The following is a 14,640-nucleotide window of genomic DNA, read 5'->3' on the forward strand; positions in this document are numbered from 1 at the left end:
AAACAACCCATAAATGGAGAAATTCGTGCGTCGCCTTTTGGCCAATAGGAGCGCCGCTCCGCGCTTCATTCCGTAGGGAATCCCACCAGATGATTTCTGGTGTGTTAAAGCGCGTCCTATCTGCGCAGCGAGGCTGCATAAACTAAATTACTGAACAATAAGGTAAAATAGAATATAGAAATATTATTGAAACAGTTGATCTAAAAATTACGTAATTTCCCCCCATGAAATCCAGGTTTTTCATGCACATTTTTTTATTCAAGTTTCTATATTATTATAAATAATGCCAATCAGCAGATATGGGGATGATTAGGAGGCCATGATGGCCATATAAATAGTATATGTCTGTTATTATTGTTGATGTTGTTGTTATTACTGTTATTATATTGTATGTCAGTGATCATTACTTGTTTTAAACCTTTTCAGACCTGTAAGCCTATATTCCCCTAGGGTGGCCGAGAGAGCTCAAATAGAAAAAAACACCAGCAAATGAAGAAAACATCTTCATCAGTTTGACAGCAGGTGCTGCAAATGTTCACAACACAAACAAATAAAGAAACGCACTGCAAATAAAATTCTTTATTTGTTTGTGCTGTGAGCATTTGCAGCACCTGCTGTCAAACTGATGAAGATGTTTTCTTGATTTGCTGGTGCTTTTTCTATTCGCATGTGTTTTCTTAAGCGTTGAGCTCCGTACTATTCACCTTTTAGCAGCTCATATTTCAAGAGGAACCTTTTAGTTAACAATTTTTTGAGGAACCTTTGACAACTTTTTGAGAGAAACCTTGTGATAGATCATATTCATAAACAAATTAATATTCATACAGTCAAACCTAAGCTAATAAAACAACTATTGACAAAATGATTCACTCCACTCAGCCATCTATTTACAGCTGTGAAGCAAGACACCTGGACTAGGTTTTGTGTAATAGCCGCAAACTGCTTTTAAGAGTACACTACTGTTCAGAAGTCTGGGCTTAATTATTATTATTTTTATATATAGAAATTATTACTTTTATACAGCATGAACACATTAAACTGATCAAAAGTGACCGTAAAGATTTTCATGATGTTACAGAAGATTTCTAGGCCTATCTAAAAAAAAATACATAAATCATGATTTCCCCAAAAATTGCTAATACATTAATAATCACACCGATTATAATAATAAGACATTTCAGCAAATTAGAATGATTTCTGAAGGTCAATGCAACACTGTAATTAAAATTATTATTATATTAAAATAGAAAAAAAGTTCAAAATATTTCATATTATAAAGATATTTAACACTACTACTGTTTTTACTGTATTTTTGATCTTATAAATGAAGCATGAGGGAACTCTTTCAAAAATATTAAAAGTGACCTTAAATGGTAGTAAGTGCATTATATTTTATTATATTTTCAACCTGTCCATCATTACAAGCATATATCGCATTCAGGTTTAAGCATTACAAGAGAAATGGAAATACAAGAAAGAAAGAAAAAGTTGTATTTGAGAAAGGGTTTTCTAAGTAAAGGAGAATTAGTTTGACTACAGGGGACAGTCTTGACCTTATTGAAACTATGCATGCATGATTACAATCATTCCAGCAGGTGGCGCCATGAGTCCATTAATACACTTCAGATAAACTGCATAATATGAAAACGATCTATTTATATGCATATGTGCATTTTTCGACATTGCAACGCAATTAAGATCACTTAAATAGCGGGCATATAAAGATTATTCTCTGCATTCGAATATTTAAAATTCTAGAAGGGCAAAGTTCACATTTTGAATTAAATGTGTTAAAGCACTTAATATATATATGTATATGTTTAATATTATAAACAATATGAATATTCGTATTTAAAACCAAAACGCTCCAATGGTCCACAGGGCTCGCCATAACTCACTCCTGTTTTTTTGTGGTCCAGAGCTCAAGCAGGCTGCACCTCCCCATTCCTCCTCTAATAAACATGGCTGAGCTGAACACGGACGGTGAATTATAGGACTGAAGCACCACCACAGGACCCACACACACTGTTGATTCAGACAAGAAGACTGAACATGACCTGAATGTTTACAGCGGGAAACTAAAGCAGCTAAACTGTGAGTTTGACAGCCGCTAACGAAGAGACTTCAGCGGGACAGACCAAATCCAACTGAGATACTCCTGCATGCAAAGCACAGACTAAATACTGCTTTTGAATTCATGGAAACTATGCGTTTAAACACCGCTTCTACTGAATAAACCCAGGATTTAATGCTTTGAAGTAGCCCGAAACGGGTTTAAGAGTTTTAGGCTGCTCTTATATGGATTTACACTTCGCATTTTTGTCATATCGTCCCGTTTAAATGATGTTCTCCGGTAAACAAACGAAGCCGACTTTTAAGTCTTATCTTCCTCCACTTCAGGTGAGTGAGACACTAGCATGCTAACGATTAGTAGCTAAAAACAAAGTCATTCTACTCGTTTATTAAACTGTTCTGCACTTGTATAACTTATGTATGTTAAGAAAACTGTGTCACCCCATATGTTTGACATCTAGACGACTGGTAACCTCATAGTTAAGACTTCACTTGGTTTGATAACTCAGGTGTCAGCTGTTCACAGTGCTTACTTTCTTAATGACTTTTCTTCAAAAAGCACCACAGCAGTAACTTACCATGTATTCAGACGGAGCTAGATGCCCTCCTTTAAGAGCAATGTGCATGTACTTTCAACTTGTAGGAAATTTAGATAAATATAATTTATTTAGGTATATATTTAAATATATTTAGATAAATTTAACATGTGCATGATGTTGATGCATCAGCCAGTGTGATACTAATGGAAATAAATGAATAACATCTAACTCATGGAAGTTTTGAATAATAGGAATTAGTGTGTCAAATTCCTCATTGACCAATAGACACGAAAACTTTTGACATTCAACACAATGCAGCAACACGAAAGACACAAAATTTGATCATTTATTCTCAAAACCTGATTATAAATGTTTATATTCAGATCAAATGACAAAATGAAGAACATAGCCACTCATTAAATGTTGAAATGAGATTTTGTGCCATACGGTCAAGAGAAAAATGTAAACATAAAGATCTACTTTGTCTTGCATACTTGAAAGTGGTTAGGTGATTTTAAGTGTTCTTTATCTTTTACACAGACTGATTTGAAGAAAAGTCCTCAACTGCCCATCAAGAAACTAGAAGCGAAACTTCTACCTGGTAAGAAAGAAAAAAAGGTGCATCCGTTCTTTTGGCAAACAACTCATAAACATCACAGGGATGGTGTGGCTTAGTATTTGAAGATTTGGTCTTTTAACTGAATGTGTGGTTCGAATCCCTTTGGCCTAGTTCACAAAGGTGGTTTCAGTGGCTATACGTTTGAGTTAGGCCTAAGTTTGAGCAAACTCTGGTTTTTCAGGTTCAAGAAGGTGGATTGTGTTTTTTACTTGTGTTCATCACCATTATAAGATCAGCTGTGAGCAAAGTGAAATATATCTAACGCAATAAAGTCACTCAATATATTTCTTCTTCCAAATTAAAGTAGTTCACGGCTAAAGCAATTAAGAAGAGCACAGCCGGTCTTTAAATGTTGAAATGAGATTTTGTGCCATCTATGTTCAAGAGAAAAATGTAAGTGTAAAGATGGTTAGGTGATTTGAAGTGTTTATTGTTTTTGTATCCTTAATGTATTGCATAATAACACTTATATTTTCACAATTAATATCCATTAAGATAGCGGTAGTGATTGTAGTTTTCTTTTTTTTTGACACAACACGACACTCACATTAAGCGTGATCAAATGTCAGCTGTTATTACGTAAATGCTTTTTTATTGATGATTAGGACATTTTAAGTTATGAAACTTGCATGATGTATTAAGTATGAGACCTCTTCTGTATCAAAAGATCAATGGTTAATTTGGTTTCTCATATCATGACCCCTTTAAATTCATGATATTTTAAACAAACTCTTATTCTTCAACAGAGATGTGATTTGTGTGAATCAAACAATGATGTTCTCCATGTTTCATGTGATTGGCTGTTCCCTGCAGATAGCACACTTTAAAGTGCTCACGTTCCAAAGTTAATCATAAACTCTGGATCAAATCCTGAATTAACTGAGAGTGTTTATAGCAAGTGTTGTGAACCCCCTGAATCTGATCTAAGCCGGTTTGGATTTGTTTGGTTTTGTCAACTCTTAGCCTACTCAGAGTTTGTTCAACTAGCTTAATGTAGCAGATCACTGAATAGGCTGGTTGTTCTGAACTGTGAACTGTGGTTGTTCTGTTGTAAATTGTACAGTAAATTACTTTGGAACAGAAAGTGTCTGCTGAATGAAATCCAATGTACACTCACCTAAAGGATTATTAGGAACACCATACTAATACTATGTTTGACCCCCTTTAGCCTTCAGAACTGCCTTAATTCTATGTGGCATTGATTCAACAAGGTGCTGAAAACATTCTTTAGAAATGTTGGCCCATATTGATAGGATAGCATCTTGCTGTTGATGGAGATTTGTGGGATGCACATCCAGGGCACGAAGCTCCCGTTCCACCACATCCCAAAGATGCTCTATTGGGTTGAGATCTGGTGACTGTGGGGGCCATTTTAGTATAGTGAACTCATTGTCATGTTCAAGAAACCAATTTGAAATGATTCGAGCTTTGTGACATGGTGCATTATCCTGCTGGAAGTAGCCATCAGAGGATGGGTACATGGTGGTCATAAAGGGATGGACATGGTCAGAAACAATGCTCAGGTAGGCCGTGGCATTTAAACGATGCCCAATTGGCACTAAGGGGCCAAGAAAACATCCCCCACACATTACACCACCACCACCAGCCTGCACAGTGGTAACAAGGCATGATGGATCCATGTTCTCATTCTGTTTACGCCAAATTCTGACTCTACCATCTGAATGTCTCAACAGAAATCGAGACTCATCAGACCAGGCAACATTTTTCCAGTCTTCAACCGTCCAATTTTGGTGAGCTCGTGCAAATTGTAGCCTCTTTTTCCTATTTGTAGTGGAGATGAGTGGTACCCGGTGGGGTCTTCTGCTGTTGTAGCCCATCCGCCTCAAGGTTGTGCGTGTTGTGGCTTCACAAATGCTTTGCTGCATACCTCGGTTGTAACGAGTGGTTATTTCAGTCAAAGTTGCTCTTCTATCAGCTTGAATCAGTCGGCCCATTCTCCTCTGACCTCTAGCATCAACAAGGCATTTTCGCCCACAGGACTGCCGCATACTGGATGTTTTTCCCTTTTCACACCATTCTTTGTAAACCCTAGAAATGGTTGTGCGTGAAAATCCCAGTAACTGAGCAGATTGTGAAATACTCAGACCGGTCCGTCTGGCACCAACAACCATGCCACGCTCAAAATTGCTTAAATCACCTTTCTTTCCCATTCTGACATTCAGTTTGGAGTTCAGGAGATTGTCTTGACCAGGACCACACCCCTAAATGCATTGAAGCAACTCCCATGTGATTGGTTGATTAGATAATTGCATTAATGAGAAATTGAACAGGTGTTCCTAATAATCCTTTAGGTGAGTGTAATTTTTAATAATTTGGTGGTTCTATTGCCTCTTCTGTCTCTTCCTGTTCAATCTGCCACATTTTGGTACATTGTCAATTAACAGAAGGCTGCCTGTTAGTTTCCATAGCAATCCGTTGTCTTTTGCCCTTTTCTCTATTTTCACCATTGCATCACCAATCAGCTTCTGCTGTTGTGAGATGAACATTTGGTAGGAGAGAAGTGTGTGTGTGACACTGAGACAGAAATGAAACAGAAATTATGTCTCGGGCGTTTTGAGTGATCAGTTGAACATGATATTCACAGAGGTCCTTCCTGTATACGGAACAGTATCTTATCCAACCCGTTTCCTGCACTTGTGCAGCCTCTGAATTTTTAATGCGTGGCCTTGCTTGAAGAGCCTGTGATCTGCCCTGCTTTGTTGTGTTTGGGTTGTGATGCCAGCTGAAGTGTTTACAGAGGGTCTACGATGCGCCAGCTTCCTCTAGACAGCATTTTAATGCCACACTTCCTTATTTGTGAATTGTAAATAAAGTAGGTGTGTAAGGCTAAGAGGATATTATTATATTATCTCTCTTATGTTGTACCAAACATGTATGTCTTTCATTCATCTGTGGAATGAGAAAGGAGTCTTTTGTAAGGTGACAAATGACATACCGTGAGCCTCAAACACCATTGTTTCCTCCTACTTATGTAAATCTTGTGAATGCAAAAGACCACTGAAAAATAGGCGAATCAGAACATAACACTGACTGTGACGTTACAGTCGGGATCACTAATAGTTACGCCCCCAACATTTGCATATACCCGCCCATGTTCTAGGCCACCCACCAGCCGAACCATCTGAAGTTCTGCAGGTATTGTGAAGAAACAAGCGAGGACAACAGCGAAAATGGCAGATCATGGAAAACGATCCGATTCCGATTCTGGGAGTCACGATCCGATTCCAGAACGATTCTTGATTTACTTTTTCCCCCCCTTATTAATTAATTAGTTTACCGACTTGAGAATTTTAAAATCCTTACATTTACATATCCTTATATAAGTAATTAAGTACTTTTTAAAAATAATTACAAATAAGAAAATTTATTAAAATATTTGTATGTTAAGAATTTTAAACTAATATAATTTAAAAACATACACGCAAGTAGCAAATAATAAAGAGGAGCATAGAAACATATAACAAACAACAAACAGTGCTTTCAGTATTTAAGATTATCTGAATGTTTTCCATTGAAGAACTATGACATCATAGACAGCGGGAGATCTATTAAGCTGCATTCACGCACGGATCTCTTTTGAAATATAAAAAGTAATGTGGTTTGTCCTGTCCGTTTAATCCCTTAAGACATAACTGGCTGTGTTCACATTAATTTTGCGTCATAAAACCAAATTGAAAACAGCCTTCTGTTAGTGAGGTTCATATTGTAAATATATAAGTCCACTGCCTTCCAAACCACATAAATGATAACTTCGTTGAGCATTTGTAAGGAAAATACTGATGGGCGAGACCGCACACTTCAAGTGTAACATCAAACAAAGCGCGCGTCTCTCACAGCGCATCCTGTGCAATGAAGCCCGTTGTAATTCGCTTCAATCTTTCCAAACTTTATGAAAGATTATTTTACGGAAGGTTCGAATGGTGTATGTGTGTAAGGAATTGGAAGCAAGCAGAATACGGGTGTTTCTAAAGCAAACGCAGCGTCATCGCACATCTGGTTAAAAACTAAGCTCGGAATCGATTCTGAAATTGAATAAAAAAAAAATTCTCCCACCCCTCGTACTGCCGCTCCATAGTATAAACAGAGTACGTGCGATCACGAATCTCGAAAGTGAAAGTGAAACTAAAAAGCAATCTTGCATTTGAAAGCAGTTTCACCTCCCAGCATATTAATAGTGGCTCCCTGATGCCCGCATTTTATTTACAGTATAATTACCTAACGATATAACTGTGCGAGAAAGTATTGAAATATATATCTTCTCTGTGTTTCCTTCCTGCTGTGTGAGCTACTGAAATGAGCCGCACTGTGAAACAGCCAATCAGAGCAGAGCTCAACATTGAGCCACACTGTGAAACAGAGAAAAGAGTGAAAAGAGCAGAGCCAACATTATTATTCATGACCCTTCCAAATAAGGTAATAACAGCTCAAATAGTAGAGCATGGCGCTAGCAACGCCAAGGTCATGGGTTCGATTCCCAGGGAAAGCAAGAGCTGATCAAATGGAAAAACTGTAACTTGAATGCAATGTAAGTCAAGCGTCTGCTAAATGCATAAATGTAAATATATTTCATTCTAAGGAGAAATGGACGTGTAAAACCGTTTCTGGAGAATTTTTGCCCTTACCTAAGCCACATACCTTCTATGTAGATATCAGAAAACAATTTAAAATATTGTATCAATGCATTCTATGGCACCTTTAGAAATGTACTAGTTGCTCTTCTGCAGCTACTTCAAAAATGATGCAAAATCACCATAAATGTATCCATATTCCATGTGTTCTAAATCCATATGATAGATTTGTGTGAGAAACAGACCAAAATTTCAATTATTATTTACTGCTAATCTTGTGTTCACTTGAAAATTGCTGTAACCAGCATTGTGAACTGTATCACTCCAATCATAACTGAAATATTGCTGCTACGACTACATTAATCCAGATATATTTGAAAACAAGGCTCTATTTCAAAACGCTCTCTGTCCACACTAATGTTTTCAAGCATTTTCCAATATCTAATTCCTCAGTTTTCACAGTCACACTTCAATGCGAAGACAGCATTTGCAACTTTATGCACTTAGGAGAGCATCTTAAAAAAGCCACCTCAGTGTGAACTGAAGGCCAAAACTCCGAGAACAAGATGTTTTCAAATGCTTCCGGATTACTGTAGATTTAGCCTCAGAACAGTTTTATGAATTGGATTAACTGGTTCATTAAAAGATCTAACTCAATAGAATGATTTAATTACGAAAAAATCCAAAGCTATAATTTGATTCAGAAGACTTGAAATATAACAAAATATATTAATCATGTTGACCTCTTATCTTTTCTTTTTGACTTTTTGAAGCTTTGAAATTTCTTTGTTATTTGTAATTGCATGGAAAAAAGTGACCAGTGCATGGTACCTTCCTTGGAAAAAAGTCATATTGGTTTTGAACAACATGAGAGTGAGTAAATGATGAAAGAATTTCATAATTTTGGGTTAACAATTGATTTAAATAAGCTCTCATGCAGAATGGAAAAATTGTTGCTTCTATGGCAGCATTGAGAATTTACCTTTTCATTTACATTTAAATTCGTTTTGCAGATGTTTTAGCCAAATGAGGACAATAGAAGCAATTAAACCAAAGGCCAACAATATGTAAGTGCTATGGCAAGTCACAGTTCGTCCAACGCATTACATGTAACAAAGTTAAATAATAAATAGAAATAGAATAGAAAGTGTTTATTAATTTCCATTTCTTGAAAATGGCTAAAGACTCAGCTGCTCGGGTTGCATTCAGCGGGTCATTCCACCAGCAGGGAACAGTGAAGGTAAAGGTCAGTGAAAGTGACTTTGTGCCTCTTTGGGATGGCACCACAATGCGCTGTTCACTTGCAGCTTCTGGAGTGCACTGAAGTCTGAAGTAGTTTAGGCATATGTGTGCAGAGCTAGTGGTTGATCTGTAGGCAAGCATCAGACTGATAAATTGATAAAGCTGCTTGTTTTGCTCTTGTATGCTCAGCTTACTTTAACGCATTCAAAACTCGTTCGATGTCTGCTAAATCAAGAGGTCAGTATCATGATGACGTGTCTGTAGGACTTGGATTCTGTCCCATCATGGGTTTAAAAATGTGATCTACCTGTTCCTGTATGTCTTATAACTGCCACTGCCAAGCACACTTGAATTGGGTGTGTACCCATCTACCTTTAATCCTAATGTCCTGGTACTTCTGAATAAAGGCTTCATGACAGGTAGTTTCAACCTCACAGTCTTATAACTGTGAGGCTTTGCCTTTTGTTCTGTCTTACCTGTCTAACCCATGCAACGGTAGATCAGCCATTAACAACACGTATCGGGCAGCTCCACCTCTGCGATGGCAGAGGTTTTAATGCATCTGGACAGTTTCTCTGTTCCTAGAAGTGTTGGGAAACGCACAGAAAGGCGACTATAGTGCCGTGGTATTTGGGGAAGGACTCTGCGTTTAGGCGTTTGTTCCTTATAATTAAGCCGCATAACATGGACCTTCCCTGTTTCCAAAATAGATGTGCTGTGCATTTTTTAGTTCCTCATCTGAAATTAAAATAAAACCTCCCTTGTCACTATGTTTTGTGGACTGTGGTGATAGTAGGGTGGCACACGGTGTGGTGAAGTCACTGCATTTACAGCCTACTTTGTTTTTTTTTTTAAAGAAAGTAATTCCTTTTATTTAGCAAGTACATGTGAAGTTGATCAAAAGTGACAGTAAAGACATTTATAATGTTACAAAAGTTTTTTCAAATAAAATACTGTAAATGTTGCAAAATGCTGTAAAATAATTTTTTTAACAAATAAAAGTGTATTTTGTTGGTCTATTTACGATAAATCAACATGGATATAATGCTTGCAGTGCATGTTTCACTCAATCTAATTTGTGTTCCTGTTCCTAAATTCTTGCAGGAATTAAAATTCTGTTCTATTTTGAAATAAAATTGAAAAAAAAAAAGTCAAAATCAGTCATTTTAAAGGCACATTTCACAGCAATTTCAGCATCACGTTATAATTTAAAGTATGGAAAATAAATATTAATCCTATTAAATTATTAGTACTTTTAAAGATTAACTTTAATCAAAGGTAATTTAAGTGTAAAAAGGATACTTAATGCACTATACTTAAAAGGTCTATTGGCTTTCTGTGTTGTGTTTGCTGACATGTAAAGAAAATAGACTGTCTATCTTAGTCATTCTCTAAGGATTGTTTTAGTCCTGCATGGGGTGACATTTTAGTAGAATGTATCTATTCAGATTGCCCTCCTACTTGACTGCTCCATTTAAATCTTTCCACCGCTCCCTACACACACATGGAGGCCCAATGGTGCCAAGTCATCTCAACAAAACATGTCCGTTGTCTCATGAACGGTGTTCTTTTACAAACCCACGCACACATTCTCTCTCTCTCCTCACTCACTCTTTCTCTGTCAGTCTCTCTGTTTGACCTCTTGTTATCATGTTGCTCTGATCCATTTACATGTAACTTTTGCAGCACAATGCAACGAGAGAATTCCTGTGCCGAACTCGATCCAACCTTAAGAACAGCCTGTGCTACACTTGCAGTATTCAGCATCTTCTCTCCCTGCTTTAGCCATCAACATCATTTTAACTTTTAACTCTGCTATAATTGCTATCCACATTCAAAGCTAAAAAGAAAAAATGCAACCAAAAGTGTACTGATAAAACATGCCAGCCACGAAACAGCCCTTTTCTAACCAGATGTAAACACAGGAAGCCTGATCACATGATCATACCTAAATATTTGATGCTGTTATTTTTAGGTGCAGACTGTCTTTAACTTTTCATGGGTCATTTAATCAAGTAGTTTTAATGCCAAGTCGATGATGTATACTCCCATGTGTTGTCAAGTCAAGCCACTGTGTAGATTTAATGTGATCAAGTTAAATTACACTACTGTTCAGTAGTTTGTGGTCGGTAAGATTTTTTTAAATTTTTTGGTCTCTTATGCTCAACAAGACTGCATTTATTTGATCAAAAATACAGTAAGTCAGTAAAATTGTGAAATATCACAATTTAAAATAGCGGTATTCTGTTTGAATGCATTTTCAAATTGAATTTATTCATGTGAGAGTAAAGTTGAATTTTCAGCAGCCATTACCCTAGTCTTCATTGTCACGTGATCCTTTAGAATTGATGCTAATATGCTGATTTGATGCTAAAAAAACATGTATTATTATTATTATCAGTGTTAACAGTGGTGGTGCTGATTCATATTTTTTGGAAACTGTGATAAGATTTTTCAGGTTTGTTTGATAAATCGTTTAAGAAAATAGAAATGTTTTGCATTACAAATGTTTTTACTCTCACTTTTCATGAATAATGCATCCTTGCTGGAAAAAAATATTAGTTTCTTTCAAAAAATTGGTAGTGTATGTGATAATGTCACGATATAAAGTATTAGGCAAATTGTACAATGAGATGTGATTTTTATCAACTGATCTTCAGAGGCTCTTTATTGATTAGTCAGAGCGGAAGAGGAAGTTGTTTGAAATTTGCGTGCATGTGTGTGTGCTTATGTGAGAAGATGGGTAATAGAGATTGTGGGTCTTCTTACTGAGGTATTAAAATGAGCTATAAGACTATTTTTTTAATCTGCACTCACTGTAGTGATTAAAGATATTTTTTTTATGTTTTTAAATGTAAATATAGGTTCAACTGATGAGACTGGTAACTTAAAGCATTAACACATCAACCAAATTATCTAATATATAAATATACAAGTAGTTGTGGATGTTGTTGATGTTCACTACTGAACTTTCTCCAGAATTCTGCGGCTCAGATTCCAAGCAGGTGTAGTCATAAGTTAATTGTTTTTCTTTGAAAATCAGCTGGCTGACCTACTGTTTTGACGTTTATTGAAGCATTCAACAGTGTTGTGCCTGAGATGCAAATGCTCTCACAGGGCCCAACGTCCATCTTAGCTAGCCTGCACCCTGCCCTGCTGTAACCCCTGAAACAGGCCCAGCTGTGAGACAAACACTCCTCACCGAGCTCACACTCAAAGTGCTCACAGCTGGAATTTGTGTTTTTTTTTTCTCCCTCACTTTCTCCTCTCAGCAACTTGATTATTCTTCTCCAATATACACACATCTCTGTTCATTTTAGGCTTTTAATGTGTCTGGATGATCTTTAGAGCGAATAGAGGAAGTGCTATGTTTAGAATGAAGCAGAATTAGTTTTTCTTTATTTCCATCTGTGTGCCTTAAGTTCAGCTAAAGACGGAAGTAGAGATGTTGGTCATAGCCAACAATTATAAAAACCGTGTGAGAATTAGAAATGTGACTTTTTGGTCATTTTGACTACTCAAGCTCTTTTTTTTTTCTTAAATTGTTTGATTATATATAATAATTTACTAACAATGTTACATTTCCACATTTTCCACTCTGTATATTATAATGTTGTGACCTAAATTAGTTTGTAGCAGTTAAGCACTTAAAAAAAAGTAACTTTTAATGGTTTTTAGTTTATTTTAAATTATTTATTTTAATTTAGTCAAAATTGTCAAACTAGTGTAGTATTGGCTGTTTATTTGCCATAATACATAATTATCCAATATAATCATCTACAAAAAATTGAATTATCATGTCTACCAGAAGTTAAATATTTGTGCATAACTAATTACTGTCATCCCAATAAGGCCTGTTCACCCCAAGAATGATAACTTGTATAAATATAGATGACTATATTTGCATCCACACCAACATTCTGTCAACATGGCATGGCATTCTGTTTATTATATAAGCCCATTCTGCAGTTATGTCATCTGCTGCTTCAAATGCTAAAGCTTTATAAAGTTGGATGGATTCAGACTCAGCTGTGAACGTTTTTATTGTTCCTTTGCTGGAAAAAAAAAGAATTCTGAAAGGGTTTGTTATATCTTTATAGTTATCATTGCAGTTATCGTCCTTGGCATACATGTCTCTTTAGAGTGACATTAGATCCATTCTAAATGTGGTAAAGCTCAGCAAAGACTCTAGATTCACTGGCACAAGTAAGTATTATTAGTACAAACAAAATGTCTCTGTGACCAACTGGTACACCTGACTTTGAATTCGTGCTGTTTTCCTGTTTGTGTAAAAAAAAAGAAAAGAAAAAAAGCAAACGTTCAGGACTCTCAGCATGCATGTGTGCACACTCTGTACATGGTAAAAGTTTGTGTCGGCTAGTCAGCACAACAGGCCATTTCTTTTAATAGGGCATCATTTTTCTGCCAACATGAAAGGAGAGTCACAGGAGAGGGCTTTCCCTGCAAAGCCGTTAGGAAGGGACTCAAGTTTGTGTAGTCACAGTTAGTGGTCACTGGTCAGCAATCCAGAAGTTGCTACTGAACTAATAAGAAACTGCTGCTGTATTGTGGAGGAGCTATCGTGTGCAAAATAAACCACAATATTAGTTTCATTCATTTCTGTTTGGCTCTTAAAAAGTTGGGTTCCTGTTAGCAGAAAAGTATATGGACACGTACTTAGAATTAAACAAATCAATGTTACATGTTAAACACAAGTACCAACAGTTCCTTTTAATTTAAATATTTAAGCTGAGTTAAAATTTCAGCTAATCATCCACTGCTCAGCTGATTGTGTTTTTCCTTCCTCTGAATTTCACTTCCTTGTTCCCTCTTTACAGGTGAAATAGTTGTGAACGAGGCGAACTTTGTAAGGAAGTGCATCGGTGCAGAGAGCTGTCAGGATGACCTCTGGGGGAAACTTGTGTGTACTAACTTCAAAGTTTCCTTCATTGCCCATAATTCCTTGCCACGACAGGTAAGCACTGACTTATCTGAGAGTCAATACTTTTACTGCAACAATAAGCAGAGATGAAATCATAGAATATTTTTTAACACAAAACATGCTTTTAGTTTATATATATAACATTTTATTAATATGTGGTCTCACAACTTTAAAAAGAGAAATAAATAAAAAGCAAAATAAAATTAAATGACAATAAAAACATGTTTTTATAATTTGTCATTTGAAGAATTGCTGACTTTAACATTTCTGGTAGCAGAAAATACATGTGTGAATTTTATTTAGCTTTCTGTGCTGTTTTCAGAGTGCAATGGAAATAATTAACCTTCTACCCCAGAAACATCTTTAATAGAAATCCTCTGAATTTAGGATTGTAATCTAATATTTATTCACTATAACTTGCTGGAGAGAATTCGAAAATGAATCTACATAGCTGAGGAAAATTAATTAATAGATTTGTTGACCTGTTGCACTATAATTTGAATGTACTTAATTATTTATGTATTTATAACTGGTCATGACAATGTTTTGAGAGCCACAGTGATTAAACATTTTGGGGAAATAAATGACTATTGACTTCCATACACTGTAGTTGACTCATTAAACTAGAAATTACAC

At 36.1% G+C, this 14,640-nt stretch overlaps 1 protein-coding gene across 1 annotated transcript in view; it reads left to right on the plus strand.

Moving 5' to 3' along the window:
• Nucleotides 1–1,910: 1,910 nt before the first annotated feature.
• LOC306845110 (myotubularin-related protein 10-like) overlaps nucleotides 1,911–14,640 on the plus strand; it is a 28,763-nt gene continuing 16,033 nt past the window's right edge. The window contains exons 1-3 of the mRNA XM_079377698.1: nucleotides 1,911–2,400; nucleotides 3,153–3,213; nucleotides 13,901–14,037. Coding sequence (XP_079233824.1) covers nucleotides 2,341–2,400; nucleotides 3,153–3,213; nucleotides 13,901–14,037 — 258 coding nt within the window. The 5' untranslated portion in view covers nucleotides 1,911–2,340. The remainder of the gene's footprint in view (nucleotides 2,401–3,152; nucleotides 3,214–13,900; nucleotides 14,038–14,640) is intronic.

Source organism: Barbus barbus (genome assembly GCF_936440315.1).
Source record: "Barbus barbus genome assembly, chromosome: 1".
Classification (NCBI taxonomy): Eukaryota; Metazoa; Chordata; class Actinopteri; order Cypriniformes; family Cyprinidae; genus Barbus; species Barbus barbus.